This window comes from Coffea eugenioides, chromosome 2 (assembly GCF_003713205.1).
Source record: "Coffea eugenioides isolate CCC68of chromosome 2, Ceug_1.0, whole genome shotgun sequence".
Taxonomy (NCBI): domain Eukaryota; kingdom Viridiplantae; phylum Streptophyta; class Magnoliopsida; order Gentianales; family Rubiaceae; genus Coffea; species Coffea eugenioides.
In genome coordinates this window covers 365109-385344 of record NC_040036.1, presented here as the reverse complement: position 1 = coordinate 385344, position 20236 = coordinate 365109, and the positions used below count along the sequence as shown (strand labels likewise).

Sequence of the window (20236 nt, the reverse complement as noted above, 5' to 3'; positions counted from 1 at the left end):
GATGTCTTCAAGAGTTGCCGGCTTTTGAAGATTGTTCAAGGACTCCGCTTAGTTAACGACTTCTTACTTTCGTAAGAAAATGTTAGAAAGAAACTCTTTATGGGGCGTCTTCTGGGGTTGGTAAGGGTGCTCTTTAGTGTTCAATGCTGCCCTACTGGGCTTGCCCTTGTCGGGGTTTCTATCCCACATCGGTACTTGGGGGGTAATGGGTTGGGTAGTTAAGTGCCTTGGACGTCTTCATTGCCAAGATCCATTAACGACTTCTTACTTTCGACCATATAAGCTCTGAACAATCACCCGTTAACCATTTTCTGCCAGGATACCATCACCAGACCACTCATTGTTTTCATCTGGTATCAAGAAAGATTGATCCAAGATTAGATTAGACTTTTACAAGTCTTTTTTTGTCTACCACCAAGATTGATCCAATTACGAAAAAGCGCAACATATTGAAACATACATACAGAGGCGCCACTGCAGCAGCTTGGAGAATTTTTTTTGTTTGCATCCTGAACTAAACGTCACAGAAAGCACGAAGCTAATTCAAATAGACATCACCGCTATTGAAGCAGTCAGGCTACAGTAATCAGCTGACATCTAGGACCAACGATATGGATGCAGTTTTGTGATCAGATCCATAAACCTATTAAATCACCATTTAAGTCTTCAATTTCATACACTCAAACTGACAAATATAACAGCTCCTATTGGTAATCCAAAACACAAAGTCCAACAATCAAACTGCCAGGCAAAAATTGCCTCTCAGCATCAGCTGATACTCAAACTATTTCTTCTCTTCCTTCTCAGCCTCCGCAGCCTTCTTCAACCTAGCACCAATATGGCGCTCATTCGTCCTCTCCAATCGCAGCTTGTCGTAGGCCTTAAATGACTTCATCTCTTCTGTTACCTTCACAAGCTCCACCCATGGTTTCTCACGAACAATGGGCAAGTAAGCACCTTGCACTTGTGTGGCTGTCGCCAACTCCTCAGGAGCAGAATCACCAGCCTGCAACCAAGGAAGCTTAATAAAGTAGCCAAAGATGAAGTTTGAAACCTTAAAAGAAAATTGGGTAGCTCAGTCTAACCTTGAATTTACGAGCTCGTCTTGGGAAAACAACCAACTTGGCCTTGTATGTCTTGAGTCGCTGAACATTAGCCTGAAAACCCTCCAAGGACCTGTTTTTCCGCCGATGATCAACTGAAACACCAATAGTTGGTCCAAGTTTCTTAGGAATTCCAGCAGCCTATTGCATTGTCAAGCAGATAAGAATTAGTAGAACTCATGCACGGCCTGACACTCAAAACATACGAGTATGTGAACATAATTGATCGAAATAATCAAGGAAATTCACCTTGAGCTCCTCAAGAGTAAAGCCTCTACCAAAATATACGAGTAATTGAACATAATTGATTGAAATAATCAAGGAAATTCACCTTGAGCTCCTCAAGAGTAAAGCCTCTACCAGCTCTGACTTTCATATTGTACTTCAATGTCTGCCCATGGACAATAGGACGAAGAGGACCAGCTGTGGGCCTGGGGAAGATTTTCGCAGCCTTCTTCTGCCTAGCTGTCAAACAGATGATCAAAAATCAGACATCAATTGCAAAGTAAATACAGACCACAACTTCGGCGAAAAGCAACTACTGAACAAAAACTTGACCATTGGAAAGGAACACTGAAAATGACAATGAACTGCTTACCATTTCTTCTCCTGGTCTTGCGTGCAGGTTGGTTAAACCACGTCTTCACATAATTCTGCCAGTGCTTCCTGAAGTGCCCACTAGGCACAACATTATTGTGCTTAACCATGAGTTACCTACAGATAAAAGCAAATTTTGGAACTTAAAAATATAATTTAAAAAAATTGGCCAATATTAACCAAACAACGGAGTTCTTTATAGTAAATAAAGAGCAACTTTGGGAAACACATATTTACTAGTATAGCATACCAGCCCACATGAATTACAGGCGAGGACAAGTATCTAATCCTACTACAATTAAGCCATAGTTTGCCAGCAGCAGACAGGCATAAAGCAAGCATAATGCAGAAGATCCCCAAGCCGCAGTTTGAAAGTAAAACAGAAATGACACTTATGACGCACAAATCAATTGTGTTCTACTGTCAGTCAATAGTTTTCAGGTAGCAGAAAGGCATACAGCAAACGTTATGCAGAAGATTCATAAGCTGTAGCTCCAAGTAGACCAGAAATGGGGCATGACCCAAAAATCCAGTTGTATGTACAAGCTAAGCTGACCATCACAAGACAAACAAACTTCAAAAACAACAAATGATGATTGGAAAAAAGAAACTCTAAAAACCTAGTAACACAGAAAAACAAGAGACCCCAACCAAGTATCATGCAGCAAACAATCACAAAAACTCCTTGACATATTTGCATTGCAGACATCATAACTTGAGAGTAGTGGCCACAGGATCTTCATGGAGATGTAAACAACAAAATCTAACAGACTTACTTTTGAAAAAAAGAAAAGGAAGAAACCTCTGATATCGCCCAACAGCAGTTGAATAATCAATAATATATACCAGGAATGACAGAAACTCAACCCCATGCAACAGGAGTAAAAATGGAGGCCGACAAATGGGTGTCAAAAAATAAATAAATAAATAAAGGAAACCAGATGGAGTAAGTAAACAACAAGAGAGTATGTCCTTGAACCATGAAAGAGCCCGAATCTGGTCGTAAACTGCAACTACTATTTAATAGTAACTAAAACTTTTCAATTAACGACTGTAAAGGGATTAACCTACCATCGTATTAACCTAACAGAGTCTTTTTCTCTACCTTTTTTCTTTTATCTAATCAAATAGAGCCGGCAGAGGCAATTTCCAACATTTCCGCAAATGATATTCCTGAGCGTACTCTTTGTGCGTGTGTGTAAAGGCACTTTCTCCGGTTAAATCAAAAAAAAAAAAGAAATCACGACAAATTAAGTGAGTAAATACGCATCACATGAACATACAAATTTCACTGGCGTAACTTGACGGAAATAATGATTCCAAAGAAAAATGAAGGGAAAAGGCGTATTAAGAAGACTAGCAAAGCTATGTGCAGATGGAGCCTCTTTTCTTCTTCTTCTTTTTTTTTTTTAAGAAAGGTATAAAAATCTAGCGGCGGCGAAGAGAGGAGATTTTAAAAGCACAACTCACAAATGGAGAAAGATCCCTTTGCTTCCGTGCTGCGACTTCCTGCTTCTCCTCTTCCTCTTCCTCCTCCACCTCCTGCCCCTGCTCCTCCCTCCGGAACTTCTTAGATTGCCGTTTTATATTATCTCATCAAAAACCCTACTAACCATTGTACGGGCTTTGTGTGGCTTATTTGTTTCTTTGGGCCGAGACCCAACTCGTCAATAGTGGAGTTGTTCTAATTATCCAAATCTCCAGGACCAACATCTAGAGGGGCAAAATGGGTAGGATGGACGGGATTTATTTGGATTTGAAATGAGATCTAGACTCTGCACTGTAACTTATCGTAGAAATTATAGGAAAATTTTTTGAAGTGTATAAATTTTTTAATATTTTGAAGTGTATAATTTAAACGTTTTGAAAAGTTTTTTGAGGTTCTTATAGATAAAATTATTAAGAAACTTATAAAAGACAAACTTGGCTAAAAATTTCTTTGCCAAACAAGCCCCTAGTAATTTGGGTTTAGACCCAACCTTATTTACATGTGATTTGGGACTAATTTGGGCGAAATCACTTTGGAATGAGTTTATATTGATAAGTATAGCCCCTGTATTCTTTTTTCCTTTTAAGTCTTTTTTCTTTATATAACTTTTTTTTATTTATTAAATTTCTTTTAGTCTTACTGTGATTTATATTTTCCTAAATTTTTTTCCTCAAAATTTTATTTATTTATTTTCTATGTATATATATATTTTTTAAAATTTTTGATTTCCAATGTTGTTAAATTTTCGTTGAGAAAAAAATAAGCCCTATAAAACTTAAAAGAACTTATATTTATGAGTATAAAAAATGGCGTTTGAAACTATGAGCTATCATAAAACTATCAATAATGAACAAAGTATTTTCTAATAAGATCAGAGATCAATGACTTCTATATTACTCCCACTATTCATTTTGATTAGTATTCTATTAGAAAAAAAAAAAAAAAAAAAAGAGTTCAAAACCATTTACACGTATAAAAGAACCATCACCAACCCTGTTTAGGCCATCATTTGTCCTTGTAACACTTTCGTGGGAATGGACAATTAGTGGTGGGCTCGCATGGACGCGAGATCTTAAGTTGGACCAATTGATTTCCCTGCCTCCTGCATGCGGGCGCTAGACACGACTAGTTATTTGACCCAGCCTCTATGGCTGGGGCTAGACACCGTATCTTCTCGATCTCGAACAGGATAGTAAAGGTGTTTAAATGAAAATAATAATAATAATAATTTACTACTATTAAATGGGAACAAAAATCAAGTTTATCTCTTGAATACTCACTAAAAATTAAGTTTAAATATATCTTTATTTTTAAAAATAAATTTATATATATTGACAGTGTATATACTATCATAACCCATGTACAAATGATTAATTTTAAATTTCAATTTTATATAATTTGAACCAAATAAATATAAATGAATGAACCAAATCAACTCATTATCTATCAATTAAATGAATTTAATTAAATATCTGTTTAGACCCATTTAAAGCTAACGAGACAGGTTTGAACAAATTATTAGTAGGCAATTTTGGATCAATCAACATAACTGAGTTATGATTGACACCGCCAAGCGCTACGGCTACCTTGTGATCTTATGAACACAGAAAAGGCAAGTCTCGCTTGAACAAATTATTAGTAGGCAACTTTGGATAAATCAACATAATTGGGTTTGGGTTTTGATTGAAACCGCGGAGCTACCTTACGATCTTACGAACACATAAAAAGGCAAGTCTCACACGTAGATACTAATAACGCGTTAACATATCAAGACAAAGGTATGCTAATTTCAAACTTCTACAGTCCCTTCAGCGTCCTCTAGTTTTCTACACGCCACGAGAGGAAGGACTATTGAGATACATATAGGTTCTTTTGCAACTCAAGGCTGCGGTGGCGGCTTCTCCAAATCCTCAAGGGGGCGGAAAAATGCCTTCTGCTCCAGCACAGAGCCTTCAGGTGCATTAACATCCGAGGTGTGGAGGCCGCGCTCCCCACAAGCTACAGGGTTCTGCTCGGTGGACGGGCCAAACACCCCGGTTTGAGGGTGTGGAGCCCAGTACTCCTCCGACTGTGGTTGGATTACATCGTCTGGTACTGCAGTTGAAGTAACGTGTTCCTCCGGGTTCTTGTCATACACTGATCCGTGAACGGCCCTCCTGCATATATCCAAATTTCCATTGAGGACGCCGAGTTCCCATGACATGGATATCAAACAATTACTCTGTAACTTGCTAAAATGGCCAAATTAACAGACGGAAAACTATTCTTACACATCAAAACCTTGCACAAACTTGTAAGAACAAGTGATTCTTTTACACCACAGTAGAACCAAAGGGTATGTATGTGAATGGCCCTTGCATTCAAGGCCAGCGAAAAAGATCATGAGAACATCAAAAAGGCTAAAATGCGCTTTAAGGTACTTGACAAAAATCATCAGTCAGGTTTTGGTTGTAGCTAGCAGCTTCATCTAATGCAATATTAGACAACGCTAGAGACAGCAAATTGATAGGCAGCAGCAGCAGCAGCAGCAGCAGCTACAATGACAACAATCGTCTACACAGCAAGTTCATTACGGACAGAAACAGAAGTATTTTCAACCCAGACTATAATAAAATAATAAGAAGGTGCTCTTTAGTTATACAAGAGCACGTCACCATTGTTTGTAACAAAGGTAATGAATCTCGAACCACTACTTGTACGTCACTCATAAATCAAAGAAAGGAAGCAGAAAGTAACATTCAAGTACTTATGGTATACCTGTAAGGCATCTCAATATTTAGAAACAAATCGGCCCTTAGTTGGCTGTCAGGAAGCCAATAATAAAATCAAGAGTTAAACATGAAATCAACAACACAACCTCTTTAACATCAGGAAAATAAAAGAACAACCATTTAGATCTACATTCCTCTTCCTAATTAAATAGTGAAATGGTAGGAGCAGTGATTTTCGTACGGAGAAATGGGTGAAACCGCCAAGGCAAGGATGCAACTTCTCAACAACCACAACCCCCCTAATGATGTCCTAGTTGGGCAACACACCTACCCCTAAGGCAATTACTGTAGTATACGTTTTCAAGTGCTGGCTAAGATTGTGTTAACTTAACGACCACCTTGCTTGGTGCCAAAGATGAAGGAATAAAAATTGAAGATGATCATTCACCACTATAAAGTAGATGGGTTACCGGGGAGGGGAAAAAGTAAGACAGGGGCTTCCAGTTACAATAAATATCAACTTCGGGACATTATCAATCAGATATCTATAATAACATTTTACTAATTAACCCGAATATCGGGTTAATAAATTTTCCTCAGCAGTCCCCTATCTAACATTGCAACTTAACCTCGCCCTTGTTTGACCTTTGACACGTCAGCTACAAACCAGTCCTTATCCAAATTCCAGAGAATTGGACCATTCTAGTACGGAACGAGGTTTTTTTAAAAAATACTTTTATTTAGTTATTTATTTATTTTTTGCTTTTAAACAAAACTGTCCGGGCCCGGTAGTAATATTAGACTACTCCAACTAATACTAGTAAATTAGACTACTCTAACTAATGTTGTTGACAGCTATATTAAATACTGTCAGGAAATTCAGATGAAAACCAATACAAGAATTATTTTCCCAAATCAATGGTCTAAAGGAACATTTTCATTACTTAATTGGTAGGAAAAACGACGGCTAAACTGGAGGATGACACCCAAAAAAAACAAAAAAAAATTTTTTTACGTCGCAAAATTATTTACTAATAATACTCCACTATAGTATAACTCACAAGATTGGACAATCCAACAAGAAAGAAATAAAAAGCGAAGCAAGAAAATTTTGCTGAAAAAGGTGATCCATATATCAGCTAAAAAGACCAACCAGACAAGATATTTGATGATCGCTTAGGCGCCAGAAAAAAGAATATCCTGCTTTTCTTTTTCATTTTTTGCACCCAAAAAAAAAAAAAACGAAGAAAGGCAAGGAGCAGGTAGGATGGTTGTAGGTAATAAGATCATGGGGGAAATCTCGGTATAAGAAGACTCCATTCCACCAGTTTTAACGTTTTATTCTTGCGGAGGAGTTATTTATCTTGAAATTTGGGGCTTGAGCTAAAAGGTGAAGATGCTCCAAGTCTTAAGAAATGGGTTTTGCAGGAAACACTACTAAAAGGCAAGAATAAAGAACACAGCTAACTGACACATACTAGTAACAGTTTATACTACTGTAAACTCAATCGGCTGAAAAGCTTTTAAGGGCCCAAAAAGCATTTGCAGAATATAGTACAAGTATGTGAAAATAGGGGAAGGCAGAAAGAGTTGTGACAGAGAGAGAGAGAGTTACCTAAGCAGGAAGTAGGAGGAGGAAGGAGAGAGAGAGGAGGAGGACTTGATCTGGCTCACAAATCGATTACCGATGCTGGCCAGTCTCCGGGTAGTAGTCTGCAAATAGCCGGCCATACAATTCCCGGAGTTGATTGCTCTGCGGGAGTATAGAAAGGATTGAGAGATTGAGAGTGAAGTAAAAGGGAAACACGGAGCTGTGGAGAGAGCGATGGAAATGGAAGCAGAGACCTTTTATAGAGAGAGAATTTTGGTGGGGGTGAGTGGGGGGTAGGTGACAGGCGAAGGCGGTGATGTAAATTATAAAAGCCTTTACATTTAGGCTAAAGGGATTTTATCACCACGACAACCTCCTCTCACTTTATAGTTTATTTATCCCCTTGAATTTGATTGACAGTCAAACCAAACTTTCTATGACAGACCGTGGGCGGTGACGGTTAAAATTGGATTCGAGGAAAATGGTGGTGTCCCTGAGAAAGTAATGAACAGACAAAAATATCCATAAGGTTTGGGTCCGGGTCCCCGGTGGAGCTATTGCTCACTGATCTGCAATTAGCATAGAATAATATTAGAATAGGGCAAAAAAAAATTTTTAAAAAGAGAGGAAAAAATGCGCTCCAACTCTTAGATTGGTTCTTCCATACAGTGTAACGAATAACATCGGGAGCAAGAGTGAGGAAATGAATTTGAAGAAATATGGGACATTTTTTTGGGGTATAAATTTTGCTGATGAAAGAAAAAAAAAATTTTGATATGATTGATGAAATCCAGAGCAAATGGCTTGGAAAACTTGAAATAAAGTGAAAGAAATAAAATGTCAAGGGATAAATTATAAAATTAATCCGGTGATTGTTTGGATTGTCTCTTTATTTGTTAGTCAAAATTTATTTCTTTGCATCGTAGACAACAAGTCTTTTAATTGTACTTTTATCTTATCTACGTCAGATTAAAAAAATATTACATTATTTTTTAATAAAAATTTATTTTAAATAATCTACTTTCCGAACAAGTGCTCGCTAGCGTATGGGAGTGATAGAGGAGTCACGCTCAAAATGCGGGGATCAGGGTCTTGCCTTGCCTACCCCACCACCACCTCCTACTCGTAGGTAGGACTGCGTACGGGTGGGTACCGTACCAGTAGTAGCATTTATTTTTTTGGACCACCGCTTCAATTCTCACTCCACCGTCAACTAACTAACGGAATCTACTTTCTTCTGTGACAGATGCTGCTGGTGATTTTGACTACGACTAGGAGTATATTATATTATGGGATAATTGCAGAAACCTCCCCTAAGGTTTCTGACACTTGCACTGATCTCCCCTATAGTTTGAAAAACTGCACTGACCTCCCCTGAACTTACTAATCCTTTGCAAATTCAGTCCAAACGGTTAAAATATTGTTTTAGGGAGTGAAATTAGAATTTTATACCAGATTTGCCCTTTGTACTACATGTTGAATGAATGACAGAGTACTACAAATCAATTAACAATTAATAAACTTTAAGGGGTGTAGTTTATGGGCATTACCTATTTAAAGTACCGACTATTTATGGGTATTTTACTTTCAAATATTTAATTTATAATAAATATATTAATATTTGTAAGTAAAATTCAAAAAATGTTACGGTAATATTCTTACAAAAAGGAAATCGGTAGGTTATCTATTTAATATAAATTAAATATTTTTTTTAAAAAAAAAGAAATGACCCATAAAGTATTAATTTTTTATGGCTTTCATCCATTAGATGAGTAAAGTATTGGCTCTTTATGGACATTTTATTCTGAATCATTTAATTTATGTTAAATACATAAATGTTTGTAACTAAAATTGGAAAAATGTAACATTAATATTTTTACGGAATGTATGGGAAATTGGGCTAAATTGATGCGATGAAAGTTGCTAGCAATCAGCAATATATTATTTTTTTCGTAATAACGATCCTATTTTATGCTCGTGTCTGCTTGATTATGCTGTGGTATGGTGAGGTGGCCTCCGCCTCCGCCTCTGCGTCTTCGATCAGTTCCAATATATTTCTGCTAAATATTCTATTCTATTCTATTTCTACCACGTGAGTCTGCGACCAAGTGCTAGCAAAAAGCCTGCTACTAAATATTCTATTCTATCATTCCTCACACGCATTGGACGAGGGACGTCCTAAAATTAAAACTTTTTTAAAAGAGCCGCCCCACCGCCCAACGTCTTATGAGGATCTCCCCATTTACGGATCCCACCAGCTTCACACGCCTTTTCCTGATTATTTACTCCTGTAAAAATTTTCGGTGATTTTGAAAATATATTGGTAAAATTCTCAAATCTCTCATTTTTTTTCTTTTATTGAAAGTATATTAAGTCTTGATTAAGTAATGGGTAAAATCCAGAAAATGCTTGCTGCTTAATCTTTGCTTAGAGTCAAGAAACTCCCTCTCTTGTTCAAACCAATTGAACTGCATTTTGGATATTATAAATAAAATAATAGAAGAATTAACCCACCTTTTATATATATATATATATATATATATATATGCTGATGATCTCTGTCAGTCATGGAATGCATGCCTGAAAGTCTAAAATTACGGGGTCATTATTGTAATTCAATGAATGCTGTCGGAATTATCTCCTATGAGTAGGGTGAAGTTGACGTGCTATCTATCGCCTTATCACAAATTAGTGTCATACTACTTGGGATTTAACTTAATTTTACAAAAGTCCCAAGCTGTTGAAATAAATTGAAAAATGGTCAATTATATACTTATATTTGTTTTTCTTTTTGGGGGTTTAGTTTATTTATTTATATTTAAGGGAAAACCTTATAAGGGAAGGGATAATCAAAGTGTGGTGTTTTTCTTTACTTTTTCAATCCGTTTGATAATTTTCGCGTACTAGTTGGAAGTCTTTTTTTTTTTTTTTGTCTTGATTTGGCATCTAGAATCTTGATGTAACGAAATATCATCATCGTTAAAAGGTTTAAGGAGAGTGATGTGGGTTTCATCAAAAAAAAAAAAGAAAAAAGAAAAAAGGAGAGTGATGTGGGTGGTGTTGCGGCGTCGTCCTGCCCTCCTCCTCGTCAAATCATCCCTCGTTTGGCAAATTTGCAAGTAGGATGGGTCAACATTCAACAAAATGTTTGCACGAAAGGTGTTGGCTTTGCTGGTCCTCTTGAAAGTTCTGTTATTGTGTCGTGCCATCAACAGTATGTAATTGGCTTGTAATTCCAAATAGTATCACGTTTGGAAGAAGATAAAGTACAATATTTTTGAACTGATTACTTCTAACTCTGTTTGAAAGGAAGATAAAGAGAGAATTGAAGCAACTAAATCACCACCATAGCGGTCTGCTAGTTACAAGTGTATACCTACTTTATTAGGTGTACCCTGGATCCTTATATTGTTTGAAGCAGTTTTGAGGCCTGGATGGAGAGCTCGAGCACACTAAACTTTGTCCTATCCTTCTTTTTGTTTATTGATAAGAAAATTGTCTTATTATTGAAGCCATGGGTTTTTAAAAAAAAAAAAAAAAATTTTCAGTTATTGCAAATTTTTTTTTCCCCATTTTCACTTAGGAGTATTCAAACATTTCGACCAGACTAATCATCTAAAGATGTATACAGTCTTGCCCCAAAAATACACATGCGAAATAGCACACGGAGGTCGATCACCAAACCTGCTCAGGTTATGAAACCGGTCGGACTACCCGCGGAGTCTAATCATTATTAATTAGTGATGCAAAAAGTTATTAGTGGATTATTACGCAATGGTGTATTCTGATGGGATGGTGATATTTGCTAAAGTTCGAATTTTTTAACCCCGCAAGAATTTTAGAATAATAGGCTAATTTTTACCTTTCTCAACTTCAATGAAATATCATCAAAAATTTGACTTGAGAAGTGGGGTCTAATCCTTAAACTATCATTTTATTCCAACGTAGCAAGTACCAAGTACTCCACTATATTAGTTTAACTACTAATGCTGGTTTAGTGGTCAGGATAGTGCTTTTAAAATTCTTTCTGCTCTTAAGTGATAGAGTTTAACCATTAAAAAAAAAAAAAAAAAAAAACTATACGAGCGACTAGTGACTCTTCATCAGTACCAAGCAAGGGTGCTCGTTCTCTATCCGGTTAGTTCATTAAATTTGCGATAACTTGATAGAAAAGGGTAGCCTAGCGGTATCGAAAATGAACGGTACATGAACGGGACGAGATTCTCCGAAGGACCAATACAAGTATAAGAGGATTCCAGGCGGGGATTGTGGGAGTCGAAATCGCCTCCATTTTTTTTTTAAAATTTTTTAGTTCCTTCCCTTCCTGCCCTAATCCCCGGCCCCCAAACCTGAGCCTGGTCTACGGGGCGAGCATGACGGACCTGGGTCCTGACCAACGGATCGCCTGCATGAAACACGCTTAATGCGTAATTGGCTCTTCTTTTTTTTTCTGGTTTAATAACACTACTAAAGTTCGTGCTTAAGCGGTGAAGTTTGGATTTGGGGCACAGCCATTGTCATCGAGCAGCAATCAAGCAGGGAGTGACGTCTTCTATGAACGAATGGATTAATACAATGATTTAAGATAGAATTTAATTCCATTTTGGTCCATCAAATTTGTTTAAAATCTCAATTTGGTCCCTTACGTTGTAAAAGCCTCGACTAGATTGCCTAGAGTAGCAAGACATCTCCGTTTGTTTTCTCAATCTCGAAAAACTTTTTTTTTTTGCTCCCCCCGAGTACCAAAAATTCTCAATTTTACACCTCCCAAATCAGAAAATTTTTACAACTTGACCTTTCAAGTTCACTTTCTTAAAAACATTACAAATAAACCAATGGGAGTCGTCTCAGTGGTCAGGGGAAATCTTTAAAGTTTTTTTCACTGCTAGATTTAGAATTCGAATTCTGTACCTGGCATGTAGAGGTGAGAAGGGTGTAAAGAAAGATGGGAGGGTAAAATGGAATTACCAATCAGATTACATACAGATATAAAGCAATTTAGAGGGTTCATGGAACTATAATTCAAAAAAAAAAAAAAAGTACACTAATTTATGTCAAAAAATGAAGACACTTATCTGATTGAAATCACTAAAGTAAGAAATGTTTCAGTAGAATGATTAAAAAATCTTTTTATAATTTTTATCTTTTAAAGTCTGCTTTTTTCCTATAGTTATTAAGTTATTAATCAAGTAGGTTTGAACAACAAAGTTGGAACTATTTTATTATTTTAGACGATCAAATTGAGACTTTGTCCTATCCCTTTTTTTGGGGCAATTGTCATCCTTCTATATATTGATAAATTTCAAATAACTGGCTACTGTCAAAGAATCATTGTGCGCCTTTTTTTTGGATAACCAAGACGCGACTTCTTTATACCCAAACAATTTTCCATAGAAAAAATTTTATAATTTCTGTGAAGCATATTTTTCTAATTATCTTTTTTATTTCATATACACAAAATCATCACAAATTTGTTTCTTTTTATACGGGTGTCCGTTTTTTTTTTCTCCTCGATTTGTAGGCAGTGGCTCTCTTGGTCTGTTAGTTTTAATTATTTTGAGCAATGATGGTGGGCTCTGGGCAATGCAATGTATGCATCATATGTGTCTTCATTTATTAATAATGATTATGATTAGTTAATAAGTATTAGAAATTTAAGCTTTATTTGGATTGCATTGTTTTGAATTTTATATAAAAAAATTACTGTAATAATTTAATATATGTAAAATAAAAAAATAATTAAAAAAATATAATAATTTTTCTTTAAAAAATTGCAATCCAAATACAGCATAAAATGTCCATGTCCTTCCTAGGAGAGGCACGTCGTCCAAATTCGGACTTTGGACGAGTGTTATCGTCCACAAAATTCCCAGCCAACCAAGACCGATGGATAATGTTGCTAAAGGACACGGGCACTACAAAATTTCTCCCAGCCCAGCCCTTCTTCTAAGTCCTGATTCATCGCCGGTGACCGCTGCCTATAGATCAAAGCCCAGCATCCCTCCGATATGTCATCCTCTGTCGTAACGGGTGCTTCCTCTTCTTGCTCAGCTGCTTATGCAAGAAACCTCTCCTTCAAATCCAACTCCTCAATTCCATCTGCAAATGCAAAGCTGCTAACTCCCCACTCCCAGGTATATATGGTTAAAAGTATACCCTAATTCTGCTTCAACTTCTTTGTACATAATTGCTGTCAGTATTACTGATAAATTTCTGGTGTTGGTGCTGGCAGAAATCCAGCATCCAAGGGCTTTCGCTTCAAGAGGCCAAATGGGGAGTTTCAACTTCTTTCATGGCTGAGATCAGTATTGCTAGTACCGGCAGAAAAGAAAGAAGAGGTCTTGAGATTACAGCAAGAACTGCTGGGGCTTCAAGGACCATCGAGGTTGAAGTAGACAAACCGCTGGGCCTAACCTTGGGTCAAAAGTCGGGTGGTGGTGTGGTCATCGCGGTCAGTCCTCGCTCCCCTCCCCTCCCCTCTTACGTCCTTGTCAAAAACTGGCCGATAGAATTTTCGTTTGATGCCAATTGTCTACTGCTAACTTCAAGTTGGTTGGTATCAGGGAGTAGAAGGTGGGGGCAACGCTGCAAGAGCAGGGCTCAAGGTTGGCGACCAGGTCCTCTACACAAGCAGCTTCTTTGGGGATGAACTTTGGCCTGCTGATAAGCTTGGATTTACCAAAACCGCTCTTCAGGCGAAGCAAGATTCCGTCTACTTTGTAATCAGCAGGCAAGCTCTTCTTTTGCTTTGCTCATTAATTTTGCATGCAAAATTTGGGTTTGGATTTTAACCCCACTCTGACTCTGGAATTTACAAGATATTTTGGGCCATATATAGCTTAATTTGGTAGTGGTACAGATTCTTCCGAAGAATTGCTGACGGCAGAGTATTATATGACCCGTTTCATTTTCTGGTCTCCTTGGGAGATGTTCCACTTTTAGCCTGTATGTATGATCATTGTGTGAAATGCAATGATAGGGAAAAGTGCCTTCCTAATATCTGAACCCTTTGGGCCTTGACAAACATCAAATATAATTCAGAAGTACTCCGTTGCTTGCTTGATGGTATTGGTAGCACCTCCCCATCTTCAGATTGCGGACGCAGCGTCATCTTCCTCAGTAGGTGTAGTTTTTGTGAGATGTCTGATCATCCCAGTTGGCTGCAAAGAAACGTATACATTCAGGAAAATATTTTGTTATTCATTTTGTCAAATCTTTTTTTTTTTTTTTTTGGGGATGCAGAGGAGCTGATGTGGACGTCAAAAGACTGCAGAAGCGGCCAGCACCACCTCGATTTGGACGGAAGTTAACCGACGCTCAGAAGGCAAGGCTGAATATATAAATTGGTTAATTGGTATGCTATGCCTCCTCCGTGAGTTTCATCCCCAGCAACCCCGCCTGACTGATATTTCTAATCTTCCAGGATCGAGCAACTCATATATGTCTCGACTGCGGGTACATATACACCTTAACGAAACCTTTCGACGAGCAGGCGAGCTTTCGTCACTAGTTTCTTCATTTTTAAAATTGAGAGTTCTGTATTACCATTACACCATTTTTTTAAAATTTGCCATGGTAATGTAACTGGGTGTGTTCTGTTGGTTGGTTGCAGCCGGATGATTATGCATGCCCACAATGCAGAGCGCCGAAGAAGAGGTTTGCGAGGTATGACGTGACTACCGGAAAAGCGGTCGGCGGAGGGCTGCCTATTGGTGTTATCCTTGGGCTTATAGCCGGCATAGGCGGTGTTGGAGCATTATTGGCGTATGGACTCCAATAAAAGACGGGGATTTTTTCTGTCACTTTTAGTTATATACTCCTATTTTTTTGTAAAGGAAAAAGATTTATCCGACCCTCTTCCCCCCCTCGCTCCCTGCCTGACGATTTGTTGTGGAATCGATTTGGTGCGTGTATCATTTGAAGCAGACAGCTGAAAGGCATGCTGTGTAAAACAATTTACTACCACTATTAGTGACTCAAGAAGAGCAAAATTTTTTCTCTTGATTTAAACCCACTAGCTGCCTTAGCAATTCTCTGGCTGATGGCACGACAAAGGGTAGTAGACCAAAAGATAGACAGTACATAATAATATCAGGATATACCCGCTACTCCACAGTTAACTTTTTAAAGGGTAGGTTTAGGTGTAAACAAGTACGGCGAAGCTCAAAATGGTAGGTTTAGGTGTTAAATAAGTACAGCGAGGTTTCTCTCTCCTGCAAAAAATATTATACTACCAATTAGTATGCGTAAATAAGTTTTACGCATATGGATGGCAACATCTACATAGGACCAAAAAAAAAAAAAAGAAATATAGCGAGTTGATGAACGAGACATGCCCTTATAACCATTATTGTGCGCAGGCAGGATAATTCGTTTGGATTAGTTGTTTTTTGGTGTGATTTTAAAAAATTTTACTGTAGTAGTGTATATGAAACTTTTTTTAAAGTTTTTTTGAAGTTGTTTTTATTTGTGTATTACTGTGTGTTATTGTATTTAAAAAATAGAAAAATTCAAACTAGGAGTATCCCTTTTATTTATACCTACGAAATACCAGATGAAATAGAGTACTTAGAAGGGATATAATGAAATTCTTTAATTGGTTCTTCTCAAAGGAATGATCCCTTTTTTATTTGACTGTCTAAACTACCAGTTCACAAATCACAAGTACCGAAACTCTCAATGACAGCCTTTTTGTGTGCGGATTTGACCCCATTGGCCTTGGCCTTGTGCTTGATGATTGCCACGAGTTATCGCCTATGATAATATTCAACTTAAAAAAAATAGAGTTTTTCGATGATCTTAGTACTTATTTCTTTGTGAGTTTAGAAATAGCCTGCCTAATTGTCTTGAATCATTCATGGGAAGAGGTGTCGCGCCCCATTTTTCGCAATGAAAAAATAAGTATAAAAATAGATATTTACAAAATATGTTATTTTATTTTAAAATAAATGAGAAGGACCAAAAATGGAACTTTAAAGAATGCGACAATTTGTGTCGAAATATTTAGTCTAAAAAGGGTTTTCAAGAAAAAGGAGAGTCGCCACTTGGTATTGAGTTTGGGTGTATCAAGTCACCCCAAAAAGATTTTTGACAAAAATAAAATAAAATAAAACCCCTTTTGACAATTCCAGGTCTTTGAAAAAACAAGAGAAAATGAGTTCGAAAATCACGGTTGAAAAAAGAAAAAGCAAAGGTTCGATTAACTCAAATCTAAGACACCATTTCAATCTAGTCTAAGCTAGTTGCGAGGTTTAGTTAAAATTTTCCTAATCTAACCTTTAATTTTATCATGTTTGGATGTTTCCTACATGGATGCAAATAAAAAATATCGAAAGGGGCAAAATGTTCATTCAAGAGTTTAATTGAACCAATCGCATTAATTACGAAAGCCAAAATAATTTCTTGAAAGTGTCACGAATATGCAAATGATAAAATTAAAAGAAAAGAAAAGAAATTAAATTAAATTATATATATAGATATAAGTAATCAAAGAAAAAAGGAATGCAACATAAAGGGTACGAAAGACAAAAACTCGTGGCATAATTTTCTTATACAGGGATTAATGGAATATTTAAACTAAAAAATTATAATCTCCCATTTCCTATGTTTGAAAAATAATTCCCCTAACATGCACAAGCAAATGAGCTAACTTATTATACAATGTCCTAAATGAAATGCAATTTTAAATGACATGATTAACACATATAGAGGATAAAGGATAATATAATAGGAAATATCATGCAAATGGGAAAAGATCCTAAAAATGAAAATATGCGTGAAAATGTAATAAATATCACACAAAAATGAATCTAACGCACGAACGATCTAAGGGTCTAGGGTTGGATTAGCCCATTTCTAAAAATCCTTACTAGTGTTGGACTAGCAAGTAAGCGGAGGGAAAAGCCACAACTAACGTTGGACTAGTGTGGTGACGTCATGCATCTTTAATACATAATAAGACAAGTAGACATAAATTAAAATAAATAAACACATAAGAGCACGTAGCACGTAACACATAAGCATAATATCTAGATGCAAAAATCCTAAGGAAAGCGGGTAAGACATGTAACACATAAGCCACATAAGCACACAACCTATCTATTACATCGGGGAGCGCCTAACTACAATTTAAAAGGGGAAATAAAATAAAACAAATCTAATTATCCTATCTATTACATTTTTGAGGTATTTAAGTGCCTCTCAAATAATTATAAAATTAACTAAACAAACATAAGAAAATTTAAATGAACATTCAAATCAAATAAACAAAGCATATAAAAATATATAAACACATAGGAACACGTAGGAGCACATAAGAGCACGTAATTGACATTGAAATAATAATAAGAGTGAATGACCAAAAACGTCACTAAACTATTAAAAATGGCATGCTCTGGTCACCAAACTTTTTTTGTGGCTGAAAAGGTCACTAAACTCGCAAAAAGGCTCTAGCGGAGTCATTTTACTGAATTTCAGCGGTTTCTCATCTGGTGGCATGGGCAACGTGGATTTGAAGAATATAGTCAAGGGGCAAAAATGTCCGAAAGGTTATTGGAACAGGTGAAGCCATAGATTGTTTCCAAATGCACTCTCGAGTAGCCTTCCGTCTCCTCTACCGACTCTGACCAGCCGCTACCACAACCACCACCACCTTCCTCCATCACCACAATTATCACAACTCTTTCAGCACCACCACTTTCTCGGAATCTCGCCCAATATTCTCCCTCTATCTCCCCAGCCACCACAACCTGTTCCCAAACCTCTGCTTCTTCTCCACCAGGGCTGCTCGACCTGTTTGTCCAAACCGATCCGACATCGGAGCCCGAGCCAGATAACTCCAAACCCACCGGCTATGGACTTATGCCCTGACTTTTAGCTGTATCGCGAGGTTTATAGTCATCGTTCTCAACCAATTTCAAGACCAGCTCGTCTTCTACGTCACCCCAGCCGATGCCCTTGTGAAATATTCCCAAAACCCTTCAAAATCCAAGTTCTGTCTTGGCGGGCTCGTTCTGGAGGGTAGTTTGACGCAGATTCCCTCGTCGCTGGAGATGGAGTTCATGATCACAGACTTAATGATGGATATTTTGGTGAAGTACGAGGGTTCGTTGCTGGATTTGTTCCGGAAAAGGCATTTGGTTGTGGTAGAATGGTTTATTAGGAGCGAAATAGTAGTAGTAGCAATCACAAGATGGAATGGTTTATTAGGAGTGGGAAATGTTATTTTAAGGCCACTGAGGTTTTGGCTAAGCATGATGAGAAATATATGCCTCCAGAAGTGGCGACGACAATTGAGAAGAATAAGAAGGTTTTGATTTAGGAGCAACAGCAGTAGCAAGGAGCTGAGGGGAAAGGAGCCGGAGATGGGGCTGTTAGAACTTAGAACTGTAAAGTTTTAGGGGAATTGGTAATGATTTTGATTTTGACGTGAGCTTCTATGGGTTCACTTGTCCCAATAAACTGTTGGACATTTTTGCCCCCATTAGAATATTCATACAACTCAAGGACCTTGTAACCGGATGAGAAACCGTTGAAATTCGGTAACATGACTTCGCTGGAGTGTTTTTGCGAGTTTAGTGACCTTTTTGGCCACAAAAAAAATTTGGCGACCAGAGGGTACCATTTTTAATAATTTAGTGACCATTTGGATCATTCACTCTAATAATAATGGGGTACCTCTCTTTTGAAGTGGTGACTAAATGGAGTCAAATTGCCCTATTTATACTCAAAATGAACAAAAGAATCATGGCACCAATTTAATTGAAAAAGTAATAATAATAATGAAAATTCACCTTAATATGTCAAACGTAAATAAATTTAAGAATATCTAAAAATTACAAGTTAAACATACTCAAAAGTAACATAATTAGCTATTAAAGAAAAGAAACAATCATAATAAAAAGAGTCAAAATTCACTAGGGAATGAATTGCAAAAATTGAAAAACTTTTGGAGATAAAAGTTATATTTTTCCAAATTTCAGATGTCAAAATTAAATGAAAGATAAAATTCAAGGACCAAAGTACAATTAATTTAAGGACCTATGTGAAAGAAATCTAAAATGTTATGGGCAAAATTACTCCAAAGAGCAGGGCTAAAGTGCAAATTTTTTATTTTTGATTTGGGCAAGGAAAAGGCCATCGGGCCTTTCTTTATCTCTTTGCGCCGAATACTACCTAAGCCCAGCCGAAACCCAAAGGAAACTAACAGGCCAACCCGTCATTTTATCACTCAAGCCTGACCAAAAAAACATGGGCTCTGACCCTCCAACCCAACCTAAAAAAAGAAACAAGCCCACCAAAAAAATAAAAAATTAGCCCAATCCACAATCCCCTTTTTTCTTCTTTTCTTTTCTTTCTTCTTCCTCCACTTCCCATCAGTTTCTTTTTCTTCCCTGACCGTCTGAAGCTTACTTCAGTTGGTGGCCATGGCAGCTGCCGGTGGCGCCACCACCACCGGACCGCCGCCGCCGGCGACGTCTCCGGTCACCAAAATTTCTCAAAATACATCTCCGCACTCCATTTTTCGCGTAGATTCCATTTCCGGATTTAGTTTTTACAAAAGATGACCCATAAGTGGTCAAATGGCCAAAGAACAGCCGCGGTTTTACTCTCCCAATACCACTCAAAACTCACCCAAAAATTGTAAATTTTATACCAAAACACTACTTGTGATTACTACAATGCAACTATGTTCTTACTTTAACAAGAAAAACAACACAAACCACGAATCAAAAACAAAACAGCC

The 20236-nt window shown here is 37.2% G+C and overlaps 3 protein-coding genes and 1 pseudogene across 3 annotated transcripts; 2 read left to right on the top strand and 2 right to left on the bottom strand.

Annotated features, from left to right (window-relative positions):
- Positions 1-433: 433 nt before the first annotated feature.
- On the bottom strand, positions 434-3270 carry LOC113761445 (60S ribosomal protein L13-1-like). The gene is made up of 5 exons (XM_027304432.1): positions 3171-3270; positions 1702-1817; positions 1435-1568; positions 1086-1244; positions 434-1006 (listed from the first exon to the last, which is right to left on the bottom strand). Exons 2-5 carry the CDS (start codon positions 1808-1810, stop codon positions 785-787), a joined length of 624 nt encoding a protein of 207 aa, XP_027160233.1. The 5' UTR covers positions 1811-1817; positions 3171-3270; the 3' UTR covers positions 434-784.
- Positions 3271-4812: 1542 nt separating this feature from the next.
- On the bottom strand, positions 4813-7804 carry LOC113763751 (late embryogenesis abundant protein At5g17165). The gene is made up of 2 exons (XM_027307667.1): positions 7516-7804; positions 4813-5345 (listed from the first exon to the last, which is right to left on the bottom strand). The coding sequence occupies exons 1-2, from the start codon at positions 7629-7631 to the stop codon at positions 5069-5071; spliced, it is 393 nt and encodes a 130-aa protein (XP_027163468.1). The 5' UTR covers positions 7632-7804; the 3' UTR covers positions 4813-5068.
- A 5573-nt stretch (positions 7805-13377) lies between these two features.
- On the top strand, positions 13378-15501 carry LOC113761639. Its single transcript, XM_027304711.1, has 6 exons — positions 13378-13625; positions 13724-13942; positions 14055-14221; positions 14734-14815; positions 14915-14983; positions 15104-15501. Exons 1-6 carry the CDS (start codon positions 13500-13502, stop codon positions 15269-15271), a joined length of 831 nt encoding a protein of 276 aa, XP_027160512.1. The 5' UTR covers positions 13378-13499; the 3' UTR covers positions 15272-15501.
- Positions 15502-17986: 2485 nt separating this feature from the next.
- Positions 17987-18811, top strand: LOC113761860 (annotated as a pseudogene).
- The last annotated feature ends 1425 nt before the right edge of the window (positions 18812-20236 follow it).